The sequence below is a fragment of the Canis lupus genome, chromosome 23 (genome assembly GCF_048164855.1).
Source record: "Canis lupus baileyi chromosome 23, mCanLup2.hap1, whole genome shotgun sequence".
Lineage (NCBI taxonomy): Eukaryota > Metazoa > Chordata > Mammalia > Carnivora > Canidae > Canis > Canis lupus.
Window position 1 is genome coordinate 3,547,665 of NC_132860.1, and position 25,388 is coordinate 3,573,052.

The 25,388-nt window shown below is 37.6% G+C and overlaps 1 protein-coding gene across 6 annotated transcripts in view; it reads right to left on the minus strand.

The window, feature by feature from the left end:
• Positions 1 to 25,388, minus strand: part of ANO3 (anoctamin 3) — a 372,668-nt gene that overhangs the window by 131,975 nt on the left and 215,305 nt on the right. For all 6 annotated transcript variants that reach the window (XM_072793741.1, XM_072793740.1, XM_072793739.1 and 3 more), the window contains one exon: positions 21,021 to 21,139. In XM_072793741.1, coding sequence (XP_072649842.1) covers positions 21,021 to 21,139 — 119 coding nt within the window. The remainder of the gene's footprint in view (positions 1 to 21,020; positions 21,140 to 25,388) is intronic.

Consider the following 25,388-nt stretch of genomic DNA (forward strand, 5'->3'; position numbering starts at 1 on the left):
TAAGTTACTGTGGTGCAGTTTGAAAATGATCTTGAAAACCATGCTTTGGCAAACATGTAAGCTGTAACAAGCCACTAATGCTTTGCATAAATTAAACCCAGTCTGGGTTTATTATCTTCGTTGGCAAAGAGCAAGACTTGAGATAAGGTGGTTGGAGTTTTGATGGTGGAAAGGGAAAAAGGAAATACCCCGAGGAGGCCACGTGGCAGGGCCTTGTGCATCTGAACTTCAGCCGGGGATTTAGAGTCCGTGAGGGCCGAGAGCATGGAGTAGGAAGACAGGAGGCCAGGACAGACCTGCGTGGATTGTAAAGACCGACGTTACCGATCTCAGGTCCAGAGCTGGGCCAGCTTGTGTCCTTCCTACCACCTAAGAGCGGCATCCCTATTCAATGGCTGCAGTGTTCTAAAGCTGGCAAAAGGTAATAGTTTGTCACTTAAAAAACAGAAATGAGAACATAAGGCAGGAGTGGTCAGGACATTAGTGTGGAAGGCAGAAAAATTGGCGGTCTGCTCTTGATTTACCGATGCAAATGTTTTATAACGCACCCCTGTTCAGAAGCTAAACACAGGATTGTAACTCCCCGAAGGACCCGGAAAGCCATGAAAACACAGTTTATCTTTTATCCAATATTGCCTAGAACTGCCCACAGGGTCCTTCTCCAGCATGTTGCTATATAGACAATGAACAAATACGTCAATAAGCAAGGATGGAAACAAATGATCCTTCATGAAGGATGGATCATTAAAATTGAAGAGGCGCCACCTCCATCAACTTGCAAAGCGCCTGCCCGCGCGCACGTACCTGCTATACTTAGCAACTACTTTAAGCTACATGCAATAGAAACAAAGAGGCATCTGTCATTCAACAAATCTCTTTTTAGCTCCAGTTTGATCCCAAACACTTGTTCAAGTGCCTGGATGGAGAAGTGAACAGCAATCAGAGGAATGGAATGAGTATTACAGTGAAGCCCTGTAGACTCTGGTTTGAACAAAAGAAGTTTATTAACCACCTGTACATGATGCAAATTGTACCTTTCTTTTTCTTTTTTTATTTTTTTTTTAACCTTTGTTATTTCTTCCATCATATGGAGGCAGACAAATCTGGATTTGAATTTCGGCTCTGCCTCTTAACTAGCTACGTGGACCTGGATTTTACTAACCTTTGTGTTCACGGATTACCTCATTCAGGAAGTGGGAGAAAAATATTCCCTTCATTACAGAATTAGGTATGCTCTAACAAGTATGAATTTAGTGCTCTTCTGTCCTGGTTACTATTTTAGGCATGTGCAAAAACCGTGGACACCTCGGACACACCCTACTGTCCAACCACGTGGATCAGCCAGGGGGTTTATCCAGGAGTGGTTAGTGGGCAGTTGACGCAGGGAACTTACTGCTGTAATTCCTAAATGATGAAACTCTGAATGGGTGTCAGGATGAGGAATGCATGTGTATAAAAAAACAAGTGGTTTAATAAAACAAGTGGCGGGTATTAAACGACCGATTTTGTGGCTATCTGGCAAAATAATAAGTATTTTCAATTACATTTTTAGGAAGCTAACTGTGGCTGCAGGGGTTCAATGCAGGACGTCATGGTGCCAGCCGGGGCTAACCAAAGGTAGCTTTTCTGAACAGCTAGGTTCTCCTAAACAGGTAACATATTACAGGTAAAATGACTCTGTGCCTGCAAAAAGTAAAAGCTAAAAACTAATTAACTATATAAATGGAGAGAAAAAAAAATCCAGATCATATGGTGTCATCACCATTTGGGCAAAAGCATCTGTGAACACTCCCAGTAGACGCGACACAGAAGAGCTGAGGCAGAGCTAGAGGTACACACCCCCTAGCTCCCCCATTCATTAATAAAACACCGATTCTTAGTCTCATTCTAATGCTTAAGGAGAACCCAATTTTATCAAACACCATTTTAATTCTAGATATCCGAGCTATCCCTACGTCATGACCCATAATCAACATATATTTATTTGCTCATCCAAACTGGGATGAGGAACAGCAAACAGAGGAGCCTTTGTTCTTTCAATGATTGATTTAAAGATGACATTGTTTGGGTTTAGAATTTACAAACAGTCTAAAAAGACATTAAGCCGTACTTGGGAAAAAAAATTAAATATCCTTAGTGTAACTTACCCCTTAGACAATGTATAGGTAGTTAAATGCTTTGGCTTTGAATTTTTATATTTTTGCTTGTTTTTAGGAAAACTTCAGAAAATGATAAGCTTTAGAGCAGGGCTGCTCTATGTCTAGTGCTGCTTCATAGAAGTGGGAAGTGGAAATGGAGGTGGGGCTACAGGTGAAGGGTAGGTTAAAATTCACCTGCTGAAGAAAGAACAAGGACAGTGATGTGTCCTTATTGCCTGGCCTTCTCAGGGACTCCTGGCAATGATGCCCCCTGCTGCTCTGCCTCTACTCTCTGAATTACCCGTCTTTACATTGAGACCTTTCTTTGTTGCAGAGCCAGCCCGCACCTGCTCTCAGGAGCCGATTTTGAAATCTTCGGGAATTTTGAGAACTAGCACACTGGTATCTGACATAGACCAAGGTGGGACTCAGCAAATGCTTTTTTGAAACAACCCTTGACCACCATTGCTTATTTGGCTTAATGCCTAAAGACACAGAACGCGTCTTTGTTGTCCACAGCCGTCTATGCGGTGCTTAGTCTAGGATCTGCTCTACGGTGAGTGAATGCAAGCCAGGTAAATCAGACAGGAGCGTCAGCATACACATGCCATGCTGCATTTCAAAACCTATGTATGACCCTGAAAATTATAACCATTCAGCCTCGAGAAAAATCTCCAACTGGGTAGTGTCTCTATCATTTCCACAATTCCCTTTCGATAAGGAGGAGAGGTACGGGAATAAATTGTGCCTATGAGGGGAGACTGAGTAAAACATGAATTTCCAAACAGTCTCTGGGAACTCGGTCCACTTCAAGGCAGGGCCCCTCCCAGCTGAGGGACAGGGCTGCTCGCAGCACACGGGGTTAAACAGGATAAGTAACCTGCTTTCTGAGCAGGGTTTCGGTGAGCTGTAGTTTTGAAGTTGCTGTTCAGCCTCCTGCTATTCAGAACTGCCATGGTGTAGGAATCAAGAATGCAATGGTGTTCAGGCTAAAAGATTATTGTGACTCATATCTTGGAGATTTTGGGAGCCCAATAGTCATAGATCACCAGGGAGCCCTTGTGAATCGGGTCGGGGTCTGCAGGGCACAGTAACCACATTAGGTAACAGTGAATGAGGCACACACGACAGTAGAGGGGACTCCTAATCACAGTGCTCAAGAGCAGTGTTAGCTCAGGCCCCTCTCCCCAGTCAGAGCCTCCCCTCTTGCCTGCCTGTTCTGACCTGGGGCCACTTAAAGATCCTGTCAAACAAAGGTGACAAATTCCAGGTCCATGTTCGACAAGAGTAGGAGTTTCTCTACTCTTGTCCTGCCCCAGGACCTCTGTTCTTTTTACAGATGGTTGCCTTAAGCCCATTAATAAAAATATATACATAAATAAAAAATAAAAATTAAAAACAAAACAAAACAAAACAAAACCTTTAGCGCAATGTGAAAAATGTCAGTCGCATCTGCTAAACTCTAAGATCTCATGTGAGGATAAGAAATTCCTTGAGGCCATCTCCTTGTTCCCAAAGGAAGAACTGCTTACCTAAGAATTCACATGTATAAACACAAACACATCTTGAAATGCTTGGCATTTGAAATGCTCTGCCAAACATTTGCAGTTTTTGGAAATATTGCTTTCCAATGCAGAGGCACCGTACAGGAAAGCATAAACACAGTTATAGATAATGGCAGTCCCGAGACTTCGATTTAGCAACCCTAAAAGCATTCTCTTTTAACCATTTAATCCCTCTTTGGCTTTTTTAAAAATAAATTTTTCTAAAAAGTATTGGCTTTATTGATGTACACATTTTTAATTTAAAAGACGTTATATATATAATGTATATATTAATAAAAATATATATATTACATAACATATTCTAGCCAATATAATGGAATACATACAAATGAAACCAATTAAATGCAAAGATGAATTTTCCTTATATACAGCTATGAAAACAGCTGAAGTCAGATAAGTTCTGAGTAGGATGTTCTCTTACGCATGCTTATAAAACTTACTTCTAAAACAGAAAATGAAAGGTAAAAGACCAGATTTATAAGTCTCTACAAACTGAATCCCAGGTAACAAGCATAATCCCCAGAAGTTCTCATGATCCACGATGTGCTTAGCAGGAGGAGAAAACCGAACCCATTTCAATCCTTTATATGTGTATTTTGATCTTTTTAATATATTTCTTAGGTTGTGTTTGCCTTTTAAAAGCTTCTCAGAGCAAAGACAGATTCCTGTTTCCTTTATGGGATTTTTTTCCCCCTCTTTGCCTTCTCGACTTCACATACCCCCCCTTTTCTCAGGGGCCTTATTTCATTTTCTACCTTCCATTTCTACCCAATACTTAAAGACAAATCTTACTGATTGTGCCATGGGCCCACTTGCGGACTAGTGGCTGAGGCCGGCTGTGTCCTATTGCACTGTTAAACAGCCGAACAGTGTTAAATAGCTGAACACTATTCACTTTTATGGTTAGATCATTATTTATTTACCTTCAACCGAAAGAGATTTAGGCTTGTTTTGCTATGTTATCTTTCGCTATGATTCATAATGATGTAATGAATATCCTTGTTCCCATATCTCTGGTAATATCTCTAATTGTTTTATTAATACAAATTCCTAGAAGTAAAATCACTCAAAAATTTTTATCTGAAGACAAGCTTGATTTCCTCTTCTCCATAAACTTCATCTTAACTCTTGAAAGCTACTAATAATTCCATGCCACCTAAAGTCCTAATATTCTCTTTCACATTCACTCATTTGACAAGTTTATCGTGAGTTCCTATTATGAGTCAGGCTCTGGGCAAGGTGTAATGTAATTACAAAGAGAAATAATCCATGATCCTCATCCTTCAAGAGAGAGTAATTTAGTCAGGTAGAGAGATGGCAGGAACAAATAATTGCATTTCGGTGTGATTTGTGCTCTATGAGGGGTGAGTACAAGTGCCACGAAAGCAAACATAAAGGGACTATCCAGACAAAGAGAACACATCTTCATTCAGAAGGGTTATGTTCTCTTCAACAAATGTTGCTGGAACAACAAAATGTCCAAATGCAAAAAAAAAAAAAAAAGGAAAGAAGCAGCAGCTGCTACCAGACATAGATTTACTCTCTTCACAAAAACAATTCAAAATGGATCACAGATCTAAAAGTAGCACATAAAACTATAAAACTCCTAGAAGGCAACACAGGAGAAACCTTAGATGACCTTGAATATGGTGATACCTTTTCAGATAGAACACCAAAGACACGATCCATGAAAGAAATAATTCATAAGCAGAACTTCATTAAATTTCTGCATTTCTGCTCTGGGAAGTACAGTATCAAGAGAAGGAAGGAAGAGACAAGCCACAGACTGGGAGAAAGTATCCTCAAATGAGACATCTGATAAAGGATGTATCCAAAAAAAAAAAAAACAAGGAGCTCTTAAAACTCAACAATAAAGAAAAAGCAATTAAAAAACGGTCTGTGATCACTTAACATTCACCTCACCGAGGAAGAAACAAAAATGACAACTACACATATGAAAGGACGCTCCACATCATATGTCAGCAGGGAAATGAAAGTTCAAACAACGAGATACCACTACACATCTATTAGAATGGCCCAAATCCAACCACTGAAAATAGAACACGCTGGCAAGGAGGTGGAGCCACAGGACCTCTCATTCATTGTTGGTGGGAACGCCAAGTAGTACAGCCACTTTGGAAGGCAGTTTGAGGGTTTCATACAAAACTAAACATACTCTTTGTGATCCAGAAATTGAACTCCTTAGTTCAATTCCACACCCAAAGGAGTGGAAAACCTATGTCCACACAAAAATCTGCTATGGATGTTGAGAGCAGTTTTATTCATAATTGCCAAAACTTGGAGGCAACCAAGATGTCCTTCAGTAGGCGAATGGGTTACTAAACTCCGGTACATCCACGCAATGGGATATCATCCTGCACTAAAAATCATTGAGTGATAAAGCCATGAAAGGACACAGAGGATCCTTAAACGCATTCTACTAAATGAAAGAAGCCAATCCTAAAAGGTGACAGACCGTATAATTCCAACTATACGACGTTCTGGAAGAGACAAAGCCATGGAAACAATAAAAACACGAATAAAAGGATCAGTGGTTGCTGTAGAGGTTGAGAGAAGGGCTTGGAAGTAGGGAGGGATGAAAAGGAAGAACAAAAACAATTTTTAGGGCAGTGAAAATTCTCTGTGTGATATTACGATGATGGCTTTATGTCATTGAACATTTGTCCACACCTACAGAATGTACACACCAAGACTGAACTGTTAAGGTAAACTGTGGACTGAGGGTGATCATGATGTGTCGATGTAGGTTCATCTTTGGTAAAAAAAAAAATGTACATTTTGGTAAGTGTTGACAATGGGAGAGGTGATGCAGGTGGGGGGTGTTGGGGGGTACAGGAAATCTCTGTACCTTCTGCTCAATTCTATTGTAAACCAAAAACTGCTCCTTAAAAAAGTCTTTAAAAAATAATATGTTATTTGATTCCTGAAAAATGAATAGAAAGAGGTGAAGAAAATTTGACGTGCAAAGGCAAGGGGCATGGACAAAGAAGAGTATATTCAAGATTTATTAGGATGTTGGCTGTGACAGGAGCAACTGGTACCTTGAAAGGCTGTCAAATAGCATAAAGGATAATTCTTATTTTAACATTTGAGACCCATTGCTCTTATGTCCCTATTCATATCCTTCTCAATAAACTGCAAACTTTTTGAGGACAAGAACTATATTTCATTCATTTTGTATCCACTATACTTTGCATCCTGTCTGGAACGTGTCTATGTGCATGCACGTGCACACACACACATCACAAATGACTTAATTAATTATTCAAATCATGACTGTCTTCTCAAAGTCATAGTTTTTTCTTTCTCATTACATATTAAAAATTTCATGATAATGGGCATCTTTTCATATTGCATAAAAAATAAATGGAATAAAAATTACCTTATAATCTTACTATTATTACTGGTCTCTCTCTCTCTCTCTCTCTCTCTCACACACACACACACACACACACTATTATAATTTTGCTTCAAAGCTGCTTTCTTCTTTTTATTTCCTCGATATGTTTCCATGTCATTATAATCAACCTCAAGATGGTTTTTTAAATAACTGTCACCGCTGTGGTTATATAGATAAGTGGTTTCCACATTTTGATAATAGAAACTGATGCATCCACCTCACCTGCGACCACTCCTGGCTAAAGCCTAGTCCTCTTCCAGGTGGAGTGGTGACACATCATCCCCATTTCCACCATTGTTCCCCCTCCCTCATGTACACAGTGATTTCATGAAAACAGAAATCTGTTCAAAACCCTTAAAAGTTAGAATAAAATGCAAACTTCCCATCATAAGCTCTTACAACATTGCGCTTGCTTACCTCTCTCTCTCCTCTCATTTCGGCCATCCTGGTGTTCAGTCTCTGTGTTCCTGCCACACAGGCCACATATCAGTTTCTCAAACACACCAAGCTCTTTCCCACCCCAAGGCCCTCATCGAGGGCACTCTGCCTGCAATGCCTCTTTCTCCCACTCTTCCCTCCTCAGCTGACTTCTCGTCTTTCATTTCTTGCCTTTAATCTCTTCTGAGAGATTGCCCCAAGTAGCTCCCCTTCCACTACTCAGGACCCACTCAATGACAACCTGTAAACAGATATTTATGTGTTGGTTTATTTATTTATTTTCTGTCTCCTCCACTAGACTGCAAGCTTTGCGAGGGTAGAGACTTTGCCTGTTTTATTCATGAATGCCTATCCTGCCTTAGTAGAGAGTCTGGCACACATAGGCTCCCCAGATACAGAGCCCACTGGAGATACTAGGAGAAAATTTAAAGCAGTCATTCTCAAATATAGTGCCAGCACCAGGAGCCTCAATCCTCTGAGAACTTGTTAGAAATGCAAATTATCAGGCTTCAAGGGGAATTACTGTTATCAGAAGCTCTGGGGGTAGGGGCTGGTCATCCTTTTTTCTTTTCTTTTCTTTTTTTTTTTTTTTTTTCTTTTTACAAGCCATACAATTGATTCTGCTATTCCCAGTCTGACAACAACTGCTGTAAGGTATCTTGTAAGAATAAAAAAATATGCCGACTTTGTTTAGAAGTTGCTGCAGTCAAAATTTCTTAGAATGTGAGGTTTGAACCTTAACATGTCACTAAATGTGGTCATATCATTTTACTGAAGGGAGAAAAAAAAGGTTCCAAAAGAAATTTTTTAATATATTTTAATCTAACAATTAATGATTCTGCTTATAAGTGTGCTTTGTTGAAGATAGTAAAGCATGCAAATTTCTTATAAATACGAAGTATAATTATGCAGCATAAAACTGTTTCCTGAAAAGAGTATTCAAATACAAAGCTACTTTCATACTTATGGCTGAGTATTAATTCAGTTAAATTCAAGTATTGTTATGAAATATCTGCTTTTCTTTCTTCTTTCAAGGTGGTTCAAACAATGAATTGATCTGGATAATTTATCAGACTCTGCCTTTGAGTTGAAATTTTCCCACGGTGATTTTAATTATTTTGTTAAGGGGAATCATTAGGTTTTCACATTTGTTGGAGGGTCCTATAAAATAGAGCTGGCTCATCGAGGAGCACAGTATCGGTGGAGTCACAAAGAAGATGGAAAATTAATCATTAAAGACAGGACTTCAGAATGGATCCCAAACACCTGAGTTACAGGACCTGCATATGTGGATAAAATGTGGCTTTGAAATCATACGGTAAGATGTATAGATCCACTGAAAGAGTCCAAATTATGAAGCAAGTGCAAATATTCTTTTAAAAAGATAAGAAGGATAAGAAGGAATAAAGAGAGGAAAGAAACACAATACTGATTGCATTTCTATAATGTGACAGCAGCACTAAGTGTGGCTCTTTAGACTATCTTCTATAATTCTCTCTCCTCCCATTTCTATTTACTCAAAAATCAGAGGTTTTTTGGTTCAGCTAAAGAAAACCGAAAGCCAAGTCTTTCTAAGTAGAATAGTCTATGATGGAGCATAGACTGTGATTTTCTAGTGGGTTCTCTATGAAATAAACGTTTTTGTTTGTTTTTGTTGTTGTTGTTTTACATATGTGAGCCTTAAATGTCATTTTAGTAATTTACTTCCACTAAGAGAATATAGTTGAGTATACCTTTCCTGCACACTGATTTTTTATATTTTTAAAACTACATAAGGACTCTTTTAAGTACTTACTTTTTACTAAAGGGAACCACATTTATTTCCATATCCATTTCAAGTGATCTAACCATAAATGCAGATTTAGAAATTAAATCATTGATCTCCAAAAGGAAGCAGTTAATATTTTTAAAGAAAGAAATTAAAATGAAGCCTCTTGAATGGAAAAACAATAATAATTATACCACCTTTCAAACAATGAGAAAATAAAGATAGCAGTTTGGAACATCTTGTTCCACAGATTAAATCACAGTGACTTTCATAGTTGTGTCACTTGTCTACTTGAACATTTCATGCTGCGAGCTATGCTTCTTTAAATTCAGATTTTTTCCTCAGATTTTCTATTTTGACTGAAATTATTTACTAAAATATCTAGTACAAAAATAATTTCTTAAGCACATTTTAAAAATGCATTTTTACAAATAATTGAATTTTATATATTCTTGAATCAAGAATTAATTTTACAGTAGAATTTGTATTTCAATGAAACCAATAATCAAATGCATATAAATAGTCAAAACTTCAGGGAGGTGCCATTTGTTTTACATGCAAGATAAACACAGATGCTCAAAATATAACCTTTTAGATCGTATATTTCTTATTTTTAAAAAAGCATTTCTAATATTTTGAAATAAGAGATAACACTCAACATCCTCAATTCTGAAACCAGTATCACTTATTCTTCATTGGCTTCTCTACCTATTTTTAAGGAAACAGAAAAGTAATAAAGAATTCCTAGATTGATGTATACTTTTAAACATACCACAGTCAGAATTCTGGGTTCAGCTGCATTTGGAATCCTTCATTGCTGACAACAGAATTGCAAATGACAATCTTCTTTAAAGCACTCTTCAGCATGACAACAGAAAGTTCTCCTTTCCACTGCCTCCTTTTTTTTTTTTTTTCCATTAGCTAGAGTGTTACATATTGAATGCTGCACGAAGCATTTGACTGGAGGGTTTTTAGACTCTTTAAATGCCTGAGTCTGAATAATGATTAAAAAAAAAAAAAAAGACAACTCATGTTTTTATAAGAATTTCTCACTGTTTTTTTTTTTTTTTTTTCTTAATTTAAGAGGGTTGGCTAGGGGGTGGGGTTTGAGGGATGCCTTTCTGTGTCATTGGTTAATAGTTTCTATGCGTGATTCACCTAAGTGACATTTAGTCATATAATGTCAGTGACATTTTGATAATTTTACCGTCAATTTTTAATAATCTATTGTACATTCTTTTATGGAATTTGAATGAGTTGAGCAGATTAGCATAAAGGGTGGGAGGTATGTTTCAGTCTGAATAATAGTGGTCTGGCAAAGGAAACTTAACCTTTTTACTGGTGAATGTTTTTGATAGCTGAGTGGAGTTCACTAGGATTTCCCTTCCCCCCCACCCCCCCAGCTTTTCAAGGAAATTGCCTCATTTTCTTGTTCATGGTGGAAAAATACAATAGAAACCTTTGTGGTTTCTGAAAAATCCTGCATCCATTAAACTTGACATTGCATCATAGTGGCCCTGGGCTGCATATAACAAAGTGACTGTAATCTGCAAGCAATAGAAGTAACTGTTTTCTAAAAATAAATAAATAAATAGATTTGAACATTTTTGTCCCCCCTGTGGTTAACATTCACATGATGAGATGCAACCGAGGATTATATTTATTTCTGTCAAGAAAGCCTCCACAGGACAGCTTGTAACTGGGATTGGCGAGACCCTGAACTAAGAAACGGCCACTTACTGGATATGGCCTTGAATTAATCAATATGCTTAAAAATTGATCTCCTAGTGAGCCACAAAATAGGAAATTTTAACTTCGCACAATAGTTTGAATCCTTTAAACAGCAAAAGGTAGATTATTGTAATCTCTGAGTTTAAATTGTCCGTGGCATCGAAGAATCAATCAAAAAATGACTGAGACTCTGATCCCAAGTCTTCATTTGTAAAGAAGTTAATCTGCCCAACTCATTCCAACAGCATAAGAATGTGCAATAGATCATTAAAAATTGATAAGGTTAAAAAGTTAAATACGACAGGCTTTATTTTTGTTGATGCTTTATTTTAAGAAGAGTGACAGCTGCTCAAAATATTCATATTCTGACGGGCTCCTTTGGTGAGATTAAGACGTCTGCGTGTCGGTGTGAATGGAGTAAAAGGACATGGCAAGACGAAGGGCTAGAAACAGCACAAAAGGGATGAGTATTTTATAGTTTATCAGGATCTGAGCGGAGGAGTCTCAGTTTTATTGTATTTTTCTTAAGCATAAAACATTGAGGAAAGCACAAAATTCATGGTCTCTACTGCATATGATCATTCATCCCTTAGTGACATGAACCCGTTCTCCAACTATCTAATACACTCGTCTCGTGGCTTCTCTAGTCCCTTGTGCATACCTGCATCCTGTGCAACACAGCCCAGGGTTTACACTATGCTGGATTCTGTACCATTCCTGCCTACTGCTTCTGCTTCCCCAACCATATATTTTTTTTAATTTTTTTTTATTTATTTATGATAGGCACACACAGAGAGAGAGAGAGAGGCAGAGACATAGGCAGAGGGAGAAGCACGCTCCATGCACTGGGAGCCCGACGTGGGATTCGATCCCGGGTCTCCAGGATCACGCCCTGGGCCAAAGGCAGGTGCCAAACCGCTGCGCCACCCAGGGATCCCCTCCCCAACCATATATTAACAGGGAAGTCACTTGGTCATTCTGAGCCTCCATTTCCACACCTACGAGATCGAAATAAAAACAGATTCTACTTTTTTAGAGTTATTGTGAGGCTAAAGCAATATAGGTCATCAACAAAATCCCTGAAAAGTCCTTAATAAATATTAGCCATTGTAGTTATTTAATATTAACATTATTATTAATGTCCCAACTCCCAATCCTGTGTTCCTTCTGCTACACATATAACCTGGCAGGCCCGGGGAGGGAATATTAATGAGGTAAATTTGACTTTAAATGCGTTCAAATAACATTAGTTTTGATGTGGCTTCTCTTCCTATCTTCACGTCTAAGCAGAGAACTGGTTTGCTGTGAGTCTATCACAGAGTAAACGGATAAATATCAAGTAGAACGATGATCTGAACCAATTAACTGGTATGCTGACACACTAATTTATTGAGTTTATTTTCACATCCCATAAACATATGCACAAAGTCTGCAGACAAGTTCTAAGTACTCCAAGGAGGCTTAGGCAATAGATCTCCCAACATGAGGTCCTAAGCTATCATGGAGAAAACTAGTAAGTTGATGATTCAGGAAGCCTCCTCTATGTCTAATTACCTGACCATTGGTGTCAGGAGAGAGAAAACATCTGTGCATCTTGTTTGTTTGCTTGTATAGGCTGTGAAATAAGACTTCCTAAGTAGGCATAATTTTTCCTAGATAGCTTCGAAAGAACTAAAGACATTAACCTCGTCAGATTCATCCCTCACCTAAATCCACTCTCATAATTAAAATATCTCCATGCCCTGATTTCCTAACCTCTGTTCCATTGTTCCAGACATAGCTATGTTGAACTGTTATTTTTGTCCCAATTGACAAGAGGAGTTCCATTCTGTATGATAGATGCGCTTGAAAATATTGCCTCAAAAAAAAAAAAAAAAAGAAAAAAAGAAAATATTGCCTCCACTGATTAGTCTGTAACCCCACGGAATAGACACCTTCTCCCTTGTGGCTACTTTTGCTGACTTTTAGTAATATTAAGTTGAAACAAACTCCTTGCTTCTTTACTTGGTTATTTGTTCATATAAAAGTAAGTTATAAACAGGTGAATCCACTCCTGGGATGTTGTGAGTTAGCCACACAGTTAGTAAAAGGCAGAGGGGCACCTGGGTGGCTCATTTGGTTGGGCAGCCTCTTGATTTCAGCCCAGGGCTCAGGTCATGATCTCAGGGTCATGGAATCAAGCCCTCATCAGGTTTTGTGCTCAGGGGGCGGTTGTCTTCAAGATTTTCTCTCTCTGCCCCCTCCCTTTGCTTGCCTACTCCTTTTCTATAAAATAAATAAATACATTTTTTTTTAAAGCAGAGATGCCTACTTCAGAGCAATGTTTCAAGGTTTTATAAAGGTGTGATTAATATGTGAGTATTAATTATTGCACTGGAGTCAGAAAGGCATAGGGTTCCAGGATCAGAGAGACATGCTACGATTCAGCTGTGTTCCTGTCTAGCTCAGGGACTGGACAAGAAACCTTAACATTTTTAACCCTTAATCTTTTTCATTAGTCAAATGAGACTAATAGTTACTTTCATTGAGTTATAGGAAGTTATGAGATAATCCATACAAAGTGCTTACCACAGCTTCTGGTGGATCCATACATATTAGGGGGACAGACCGAAATGCTACTTAGGATGGTTATCAGAATACAAAGGTGGAGTCCTGAACTCTTCTTGACTTGCTGGTGTAGCAAATGGAAAAATAGTTTCAGGGAGCAGAACCATCTTACTTTTCAAATCTTGGCTTAGTCATTTATTAGCTGTATAAAATTTTAAAATGAGGATAATATGATAATACTTATGGCTTAAATTTAAGAATACATGGAAATAATGTTTATGACATTTAAATCTACCACCAGTGATAAACACTATAGAATTTGTTGTGTATAATTCTGAGTATTTTCTTAAATCAAGAGTTAGATATTTTTATATAATTGATATCAAACCGTACGTTTTTTAATAACAACCTTCTTAATAATCACACATTGTGACGTTTCCCATTGTACTTACTGAGTTTGGAAGTGTATTTTTCAATTGTTTTATTTGAAGGCATTATTATTTTTAATTTTATCTTTTATTCTCAAATATTTAAGTGTTTAATCTTCCCCAACCCCTCACAAACTACAGTGTGAGAAGCATCCTTAAACATAATTATATGGACAAACATCTAATTATATTCTCTGGATAAATTCTGAGAAGTAGGTTAAAAGGTAAGACTATTTTAATCTTTATTATTAGCCTGTTTTCCAGAAAATGAGGATCAATATACACATCTACCACCAGGCAATGAAAAGTAGCAGTTTACAGTGCCAATACTGTTTCTTTAAAATTCCTTTCTAATTTGTTTCAAAAAAATATTGCTTATATTTGTATTTCTGCAATTGCTAGTACTGCTAATGTTTTATGTGTTAAATGATACCACCTTTAATATTTTCACTTTTGTGTTTATCAATTATATAATTACATCACTGCAAATTAACAATATGAACTATTATTTGGCGTGTATATTTTCTACTATGTCAGTTCATTATTGTATCTTAAGTTTATCCCTTACTCTAATTTTATTGTAACTTTGACACTGATAAATAAATAGTCAAATCTATCAAGTCTTCCATGATCAATTTCATTGTTGGTTTCAAAAGACCATTTAGAAAGGTCGTTTTACTGTTCTGTGATTAGAAAAAAAAATGCTTATTTTATATTTACATATTCATGTTGAGTTTATTAATTATTTTGGCTCTTCAATAATTCATTTTGGTGTAAGATGTACAGCAGACATCTAAAAATAGTTTAACCCCTTAATGACCTATTATTGTGAGAACATTTGCACATTTTTTTGAAAGACCAATAATTTCATTGCTGATGTGAAATGCCACCTTTATCATGACACACCACACACACAGACATACACACACACATCACATATAGGTTTAAGTAATCTACAGGTCATGTGGAAGGCCTCTAGAAAATCTTATATTAAATCTTCTGTAAAATCTATGCTAGCAACCAGCTTGTGTTGCACAAATACCAACTCTTACCAGAGAAGGCTTCTGAAGGTTAAGGGGAGTACTTAAATGGCACAAGGAAAGGAGATGCCTCAGATGGTTGAAGGGAGAATAATGCTTTTTAGGGAGGATAATGCTGGAAAAGAAGTCTTATACTAGGCAAAAAAATAAATTAATTAATTAATTAAAACACTGGCCAAAAAGATAAACAAACCAAGCAAGATAACTTGCTGTGTGTTCCATAATATGTATGAAAATTAAATATTTAGAGTACCATTTCCCACAATGGTATTGTTAATAAAAATATTACTTTAGGTCCTAAAGTAATGTAATATTAGGGTTTTCCTTAGAAACTGACTATCCCAATAATTGCAAATAATAAGCTTTTTCGTTCATACATAATCTTCAGTCATTATGTTATAGTTTAAGTCATCATTATCTCACAATTGCTAGTAAAAAAAAAAATATGTAAGTTCAGAATACTAACAATCCCTGAGCATTATTTGGAGGCAAAGAGCCACCGAGGCTCATGAAATAGTTGCCAATGTCCGTGTGAAAGGCACGTATCGTAGGGGACTGCAGAGGCCACTTTCCTCTCACCTCCTCTCACAAATGATGTGTCTCCAGCCTTCATAGAAAATAGAAAATTATTCCTGTTACCAGTTAAGTTAAAGACGGACACCATCTGCCAATGCCAGTTGACACAATCAAATTGAATGGCTTTGAAATCTAAATTTAATGAACTGCTAAAATATTCATGTCAAGATTTTCCTGATCCATAACCTTTTTCCTGTCTGATTTGATACCCAGCATCCTTTGAGAGGAGAAGTCACTGTAATTTGGAATATAGATTCAGATTCCCGGACTCATTGTTGCTAACACAATTCTTTTTGGCATCCTGAGGGAGAGTAGCACAGGAAATTCTTCATTAATGTCCACTACAGAGACCATGGGTCCTGCTTCATAGATTTGTTCCTTCTAACCTAAACTAACTGTAGATGTTTCCTATAAATTACTTACATCTAGAGACTTCAGCTAGTGTGTAGGACATGGCTTTTTGACAGATTAGGACTTTGCTTCCGAGGATCATCCAGTTGTGTGTAGGATCTTATCTTCAACTGTAATTCATAACGCTCTTGATATTAATGAGACAGAAAAAGGCAATACTTAACAAAAGTGTTTTAAAAGCAATCCCTATCTATTCTAGAACTTTGCTTGCAGTCAGAGCAGATGTCTCAGCCCACGGGTTTATAAAACTTATATATATATATATATATATATATATATATATATATATATATATATTACAAATTTGCTTCCTGAAATTTCTTATCCATGTAGGCTTTGGTCAAAAAGAGACTTTTTGTCAAAATGTAAAACAAACAAACAAAAAAAGAATTGATTTTAAAAAATAGTTCTTTACCAATTTTAGCGGGTATTTGTGCTTGTTAACTATATACACGTAGTTCAACTAAAGGTGATCTTGGAATTCTACCCTAATTTAATGCTATCACAAAGAAAACAGTTTTGTAAATAGAGTTTTGGGTTTTATTTTTTTAAAGATGTCAGAATGTTTTAGATAGGCTGGCATGATACCATGTTCTTTAGGTTACAACATTTAAAGCATACTTGGGCTCTGTAGAGTGAAATGTATAATATGAGTATGTTTTGGAAAATCAGGTACAATTTTTCAAATCTTCTCAGTAATTGAGGAAGAATTCACTTTATGTTAACAATCAACTGGCCTCAGCCAACATGCTATCCATTCTTCAACATTCATGGCTGCATCCATTACCTCCTGCTGAGAAATCATCAGCAAACAGTTTACTGAGACCATGATTCTGTGGGTAGGTGGGGCCCAGCTGGGTGGTTCTTCTGACCTCAGCTAGACCCTTACAGGGTCTGAGCTTCCTGGTCGATGCCACTGAACTCTGTCACACCTCTGCTTCAGTTGGGCCAACCGTGCTCACTGGGCTCTGATCCACAGGGTTCATCCATACACAGGCTATTTCTGGCTTGCTCACCCGCTAGAGGCAGAGTCCCAAGACAAAGAATGCAAGAGCAAGGCCTCTTCTGTCCAAAGTTCAGTGTTGGCACATGCTCACTTCTGCAGCAATCTCTGGCCAAAGCAAGGCCCAAGGCCATTTTAGTGATTTTATTTTTATAAGATTTTATTTATTTATTCATGAGAGATCCAGAGAGAGAGAGAGGCAGAGACACAGGCAGAGGGAGAAGCAGGCTCCATGTGGGGAGCCCGACATGGGACTCGATCCCGGGTCTCCAGGATCAGGCCCTGGGCTGAAGGCGGCGCTAAACCACTGAGCCACCTGGGCTGCCCCATTCTAGTGATTCAACCTCTTGATGGGAGATGCTGTAAAGTCTCACTGAAAGCAGAGTGGATCTGAGCAAGAAAGATTGTGGCCTATTTTCCATCTACTACAGCACCTCTGAGTTACTTAAATATGGCTCCTACCAAAAAGCCTGAGGCTAGCTAAATCTAGACTTATCCCCTGGGTAGTGTCCTCTCTCATTTCTAGAACCTCTTAGCTTTCTCCATTTATACACATGCATCTTGTACTGCACCCTGCTAGTGCTAGATGGGAGAGCAAAACCCGTCCATGTGTGCCATCTTTTTCTGTTCTACAAGCACCAGGTTCTGCATGTAGTAGCTTCCAAATAAATAAAATAAATGTTTACGACTATTTACTACTACTTTTTATATCACTTCATCATAGTCAACATCGATACTACAAATGTTTTTATTTTCTAAAATATTAAAGACTTTCAGTGTAAATGACATCACAAAAGTTCATGGTTTGTTGTTTTGTTTTAGAGAGAGGGAGGGTGTGTGTGTGGGGGGAGGGACAGAGCAAAAGGGGGAGAGAGAATCTTTAGCAGGCTCCATGTCCAGTGAGGAGCCCAACATGGGGGTCAATCTCATGACCCTGAGACCATGACCAGAGCTGAAATCAAGGGCCGGCTGCTTAACTGACGGAGCCACCCAAGCGCCCCCAAAAGCTCACGAATGAAGTCAAATATCCTAAAGATGCAACTCATTGTTCCGAAACTTAATTCTTGAACAAACTATACTGTCTTACAAATATACTTAGCTTCCAAAATATCATAAGCAGTGAATACATGATCAAAATTTAAACTTACTACCCTGTCTCAAGATCATTCAGGAAACATTTACACGGTAGTTGACAAATCAAGTGCTCCATCTATTTCTAGATTTGCTTTTTGTTTTTACAGTTGATGAGATCAACAGACTTCCTCATACATTCAAATATAAGATACCACCTTAGAGGATTTGGAGTTACTTCCTATGAACCTAGTTTATAGCTGATGCCAAATTTTGTTGGAAAGCTCCATTTGTTTTTCTAGGATCCAATACTTATCATTACTCACAATATAGTTTACATTAGCAGTCACCTTCTCCTGGGAGTTTTGCTCTTTTCCTGTTGACTCTATAAGCTTGTTCATCATCTCTAAAATGATCCCTTTGCAATTGAATAACTTTTGTAAAGAAATAAAATACCAAATGCATTGCATAATACGCAGGCGGCAGGTTGAGGCAAGTATAATTATCCCAACCAACCAAATAATGTGTGAGGTACACACCTCCAGCCACAGAATTTATACGTGTATTAATACATGTTAATGTAAACAATATGGAAGTTGCTGTTTAGTAGCACAAAAATGAGGAAGTCACTTCTCAGGTCCATCTTAAAATGTATATAATCTAATATATACACATAAATGCACACAAATCTTGTTATTTAGTGATGGGATCGAGTAAGAGGAAGGTCGACAAATTTATATATAAGTGGAAAGATATCTAGCTCAAAAATATTTACCTCTTTGAGGGTCCCTGTGACAAATGTACACAAATAACATGTTCTAAGCAGATTATTTTGCCGTCCGTTTGTAGATAAGCAAGTAACCAGTTAATGGCTTTTAAACATTTTTTTTCTTTTTGTCATGTGACCATTTGTTCAAAATGGAATTTATGCTGTGCTCTAACTTATGAAAGGATAAAAGTAGACATTTTAATAGAGAAGCTAAAAGAGTGATTCTACAAAGAGTGAGTCTATAAACATCCAGGTGACGCATGACATTGTTTTATATTTTGAGTCGTAGAAGTGCAACAGCAGAAAAATATGTATTCGGGCAGACTCAATAGGACGTTACACTAGCATTTCTTGGACTGAACAACTGTGATGTTACTGTCATCACACACCATTCTCTTATTTTAACAGCAAAAAAAAATGCATGCAGCCTTACCTATATAAGATTATAAATAAATCTTAAAAAAAAGTTTTGTTTTTTTTTTTAAGATTTATTCTTTTTTTAAGATTTCTTTCTTTCTTTGAGAGGCCGTGAGGAAGGGGAGGGGTAGACTCTCTGCTGAGTGCAGAGCCCAACACGGGGCTTGATCTCATGATCCTGAGACCACGACCGGAGCCGAAATCAAGGGTCGGCTGCTTAACTGACGGAGCCACCCAGGCGCCCCTTCACTACTTCTTAACTTTCAGATTCTACAGTTCAAGTCTAGTCAAAGTGAGACTGAAAAATGGCTACTGTTGAGCAGAAATGAAATGCTGGGTATCACTGGTGGCACGTGGTGAATTCTAGAGAAGCAGATGAGATTCATTTTATTTAATCTTAGTTCATTTTTTAATTACTTGAAGGTCTTATTGGTGCTATGGGCGTCTTGAGGAACAACATCTGCTTTTTCCTCAATACTTCTGATAGCTCCTCCTTCTCTCAGGTGACTTGGAACAATGGTTTACAGGTAGTAGAACATTCTAAACCCCATGTTGCTCAGACAGACACAGGGCGGTCGATGATGTGAACAGAGGGTAGATGAACCCCTGATTTGTAAAGATAACTGAAGAATTATTGGCACAAAGTACTGACCCCATTTAACAAAACAAAGCAAAAGAGGAATGAAGAAATTTGACGCGAGTGTTTATTCCTACATCTATTTATTAAAGTCGGTCTAATTTATGATAGCAATATTTTAATTGTGCCATATTTCTTCTCTGACGCTGTGGTGGTGACTAATGAAGGGATTTGCATAATTAATCCAAGCCAAGCCAAATCAAACATCAGAGAAATAGAGGACTACTTTTCAAGGATGGGATGATTAGCCTCGCAGCGATGATGAAGGTTAAGTCATTCCCTGTGTTAAGCCGCAAATTTCTTTTAGAAACACATTCCCACTTTAATCAATAGAAAAATAATGGAGGAGGGGGGACTGGGCTTGGACTGAGCCAGAATTTGTCTTGGACCATATCAAAAGGGGATGGCATTCAGTGTTGAATGGCCAAACTCAGATGCTTTGTAGAGTTCACAAAATCTTTTTGTTTGAGCAGCGGTGGGATTGCTGCCGTCAGGGGTTTTTAAACCCAACTGTAGCCCAGTTACGCATCTGCTGATGAACTGTAGTTTCAATGAGGTATTCTCAGCTGCCAGGTTGTTACAAAAACCTGCCCCGTGGTCAGCGTGGACTCTGCTCTAAATGCTCTCATACGGTTATCTCACGCACCCATCAAACAATTCCGTCGAGCAGACGACAGAATCCAACTTAACAGATGAGAAAAACAAGGCCTAGTGCGTTTAATTAACCTGCTCACAAATAGTAAGTAGCAGAACCAGAGTTCAAATCTAGGTCCATTCTGGGATCTCCTGAAATCATGCTGCCTTTCAAAAAGTATGAAAAAATGAGGTAGCAACCCCTAAAAGGTTAATTTTATATTTCACATTGTTTTAAAAAGAAATATTTGATAACATAAATATGATGTCTACATACAACTTTCTACCTTTAAGTCCTTAACGACGCATATTAACTAACCCGTGTGCCCTCTTATCCTCTCCAGCACAAAACACATTAATATTGAGAACTGAAAGGTTTTAGAAATATTGCTTTCAAGTGACTTATTGATAGTTTAGTTGGTATTACCTTAGATAACTTTGCCTTGGATTCAGAATTATCTCGGGGAACAGAGTCTCTGATTAGCCGAGATCGGTCATAATTAGCATGTTCTGATTCATCCATGTAATCCTTATCTTTCCCTAGGGCTAGAAAAGAGAGAGAAAATTATATCCACTTTTATCCTTCTGCCTTTTCGCTCTCTTTAAATGTACTAATCTCTCTTTTATTCATGCTTTCCCAAGGTTTAACCAAGTATAACTTTCTCATGACCCATCCATCCAAAAAATAAGCAAAAAAAAGGAAAAAAAGGCGGGGGGGGGTGGATAACGTGAAAACTTCCCTGTTAGTGGATTAATACTGACACTACAGTAACTTTCATAAGAATTAAATACATCTCTGCTGTTTAATGGACTTAAACTTCTTTAAAACAAAATTAGAATCACGCAAACTCATCATCTCTTTAGAACATGAAGATAAAGACATTGCTTAGTACTCAATAGATTCTCAAGCATTTGTTTGCTCAATTAAAATCTGTATTAAATTTGGGAATTTGTTTTCTTAAAAGTTGGACAGTTTCCTAAATGCAAATTTGACCGAAGAGTGACAAGTCTGAGAACTCACAGAAGCAATTCTAACAAACAGTATACGGATTTTTTTTTTTTTTAATATCAGGGATTGGAAATGAAACTACAACTGCAAACAAGGAGAGAACACTGAAAATTAATTACCATTAGAATTATAAAAAGAGTAGGACCTTGTAAGAATATATGAACAATAAACAAACTATAATCAACACAAGAAACCTCTATGGTGGCTGTAGGTACAACCACGAACCGCTGATGTATTTCACAAAACCTGTATTCCATATGATGGAAGTATGTCTTCAAATTCAAAAACAGACAGCATCGTATATATTTAGCCTTTTCAAATAAGTGAAAATGCTTTGGAGAGTTATTTTATTCCATCTGCTGACACCTATCATAAATTTTGACATCAACAACTATGTACAATTCTTTAAAGATTTCAATCATTTAACTTATATTATTAATTGTCAACTATTAAAATGCTCTGAGCACTTAATATTCTTTTTAAAGATTTTATTTATTTATTCATGAGAGACACAGAGAGAGAGGCAGAAACACAGGCAGAGGGAGAAGTAGGTTCCCTGCGGAGGAGCCCAATGTGGGACTCGATCCCGGGACCCCCGGGTCACGCCCTGAGTCAAAGGCAGACGCTCAATGGCTGAGCCACCCAGGTACCCCTATGTTTACCTTTCTTATTGTTTTTCTTCAAATTATACAGAAGGATTCTTCTGTATGTAATAACAGCTTTCTTTTTTCCTTTTACTATTAGCGAGATTGCAAATTCCTGTTAATGTAATGTAAATTTATCTCTCCTGTCTTGTCTCTTAAAATGTTCCTACAGTGTTCCTGGGTTAGAAACAAGAAGTCAATTAGATGCTTTTCCTGAATATAAAAATGTCTTAATGTAGTTTGTATTTTTTTCTGTTGTTGTTAAATAGGTATTTTTTTCTCACACTAACTTTATACACACTATTCCTGTAACTAATGTTTTGTTTTGCTTTCTTTTTCAGGGGGATAGCTAACAATTATTTAATTGTTATACGTATCAGGTATCCTTCATTCATTAAATAATATATTGAGCTAGTTCTACAGTGTTCCAGAGACTATTCTACTTTGAAGGTAGGAGGAAGCACAATGAACAAAAATCCTCACCCTCATAAAGTTGATGGTGACAAAGTTAAGAAAAGAAAAAATGTAACTTTTATATATTAAATGATGATGTGGTTAATTTAAAAAAAAAAAAAAAAAAGAAAGGAGGGCAGGGAGATTAACAGAGAGGGCTGCAATTTGCAATTCTAAATAAGGTAGTTAAGGATGGCCTCCCTTGAGTAACCTGGAGCAAAGATGCCAAAATGGTGGGAAGAGCATCACAGGCAAAGGGTAAAGCAAGTGCAAAGGCCCTGAGGTGGGAACATGCCTTTCTTGTCTGATGACAGACAAATAGATGAGTGTGACTGGTGAGGAATGAACAAGAGTGAAGGTGGCAGGGTATCATGTTAAAGTAGCAATAGAGGAAGTAGGAGCATATCATGGAGGACTTGGGCCACTAGAATGATTTTGGTTTTCATCCTGAGTTAAAAAGTGCTATTGTGTGAATTTGAGCACAGTGAATTTGAGCAGATTTTAACAAAATCAATCTGGATGCTGACATGAGAATAGGCTGAAGGTGCCAAGGCCAGAGGAAAAGAAATCAGGTAGGAGTAATTGAAATAATGAGGTAGAGAGGCTATGCTTTGGGTCAGGGTGGTATCGAGACTCAGGAATGGTCAACCTGAGGATGTATTTTTTAAGGGAAAACTAACAGAATTCTATTGGATGTGGCATTTAAAAGAGAAAAGTCAACAATAATTCCAATGTTTTTGGTCTGAGCACTGGGAAGGGTGTCATATTATTTTCACATATATTTTGATTAAATCATTTAAAAGTACTGTTACTAGCCTTCCTTACCAGCAAGGAAATGTAGGCAAGTACCTAGGGTGTCACATTTGGTATGAGGCAGGACGAGAGCCCAGGAAATCTGGCCCTAACCCTTACATTCTTAGCTACTATTTAATACTGCCTCTTGTAGTATTGGAGGGATGATGATTTAGGAAACTTTGAAGCAATATAATATTCAAAAAATATTCTTAATATTTTATTTATTTATTCATGAGAGACAGAAACAGAGAGAGAGAGAGAGAGAGAGGCAGAGACACAGGCAGAGGGAGAAGCAGGCTCCATGCAGGGAGCCCGATGTGGGACTTCATCCTGGGTCTCCAGGATCACGCCCTGGGCTGAAGGCGGCGCTAAACCGCTGAGCCACCCAGGCTGCCCAATATTCAAAAATTAAAACAAAAACAACTGGGTCACGTAAAAATTGCAATATATTTGTTGAATGAAAAAGGATGGAATCTCTAATTATCAACATAGCTTTCTATCTTCCTTCAGCTGATGATGATGGAGATAAATATTAGCATCCCAACAGGTAAAGATAAAAATTGTCAACAGACAAGAAATAAAAGGTAAGGTAAATTTTATGAAAACTTACTTATTTTTATGTGGCTTAATATCTTCCATGGCCAAGAATTTAAAATTAAAAAGGTACTATTTTATGCTAGCACATGAATTTTCTTTGGCATCTTTCATTTCTAATAAGAATATCCATTGCCGACAAGACGTTAGAGAAATGATAATAGTCATTTGTTTTCTGTACCAATATAAATCAGTACATTTTTTGGAACACAGTGTGTTAATATGTTTTAAGAGCACACCTAGAGAGGGATCCTAAAGTCATCTAAAAGAAAAAAAAAAAAAGTTACGTTCACAAGAATGTTCCCCCAAGCCCATGGATAGAAACAATGAGCACTTTAATAAATAGCGACTCCATTCTTCCAGTTTACAGTAGAGGCCAATATCCTGACTCCTCACTTTCTTTGACCTGATGTCTGATCCTTAAATAAATTTTGTTGACTGAGCACAAAATACTTTTTCTGCTTTGCTTTTACTTTCTAGCAGATCAGTTTCTAACATGCAATATGTTATTTTTATTTATTTATCCTCATTTATTATCTATTTCCCTCACCAAGGTGTCTGTGGGTCAGTTTTTTTGCTTTATTCGTTTTTGTTGTCTTTTTTGTTCGCTGTTTTGTCCCTACCATCTAGAATAGGGTCTGACCTGTCTTTGCTATCCAGTAAAGATCTGTTGAATGCTTCCAAGGATTTAAACTCCTGTCTGGCCTATCTTCAAATTACATCTAGAAACTGATCATTTATTAAAGTCATAGTTTCTTAATCCAAGCCACCACTATCTCTCGGTAGAAACCTGCAAGAGTCTCCTAATCAATCTTCCTGTTTCTGTTTTTTACTCCTACCACAGACCGAGTGGTCCTTTTAAAATTTACGTTAAATTACATTAAACTTCTACTCAGAACCTTCCAATACTTTGTAGCTCCAAGTAAAAGTCATATTTACATTATGGCACACTGGGCAAGCATCCTCAGGCCCCTTAGTACCACTTCTCATCTCTGTCCTCTAACCTCACCCTCACTCCCTCCAGTCCAGCTGCACTAGGTTCCTTGGTGTGAAGTATGTTCTCACTGCAGAGCCCTTGCACTTGCTCCTTTCTCTGCCAGGAATGCTCAATCCCCGTTGCAGCCAGGGTTCTGTATCAGAGAGTCTTCCTCAACCACCATTTCTAAAATAGAACCTCCCATACTTCTCTGTCTCCTCAGAAGGTTTTATTACTTTTATTAGCACCTGACATAGAGTAACACGCACACACTCACACAAAATGTGCATGCGATATGTGTATGTATATATCAGCACTGGACAT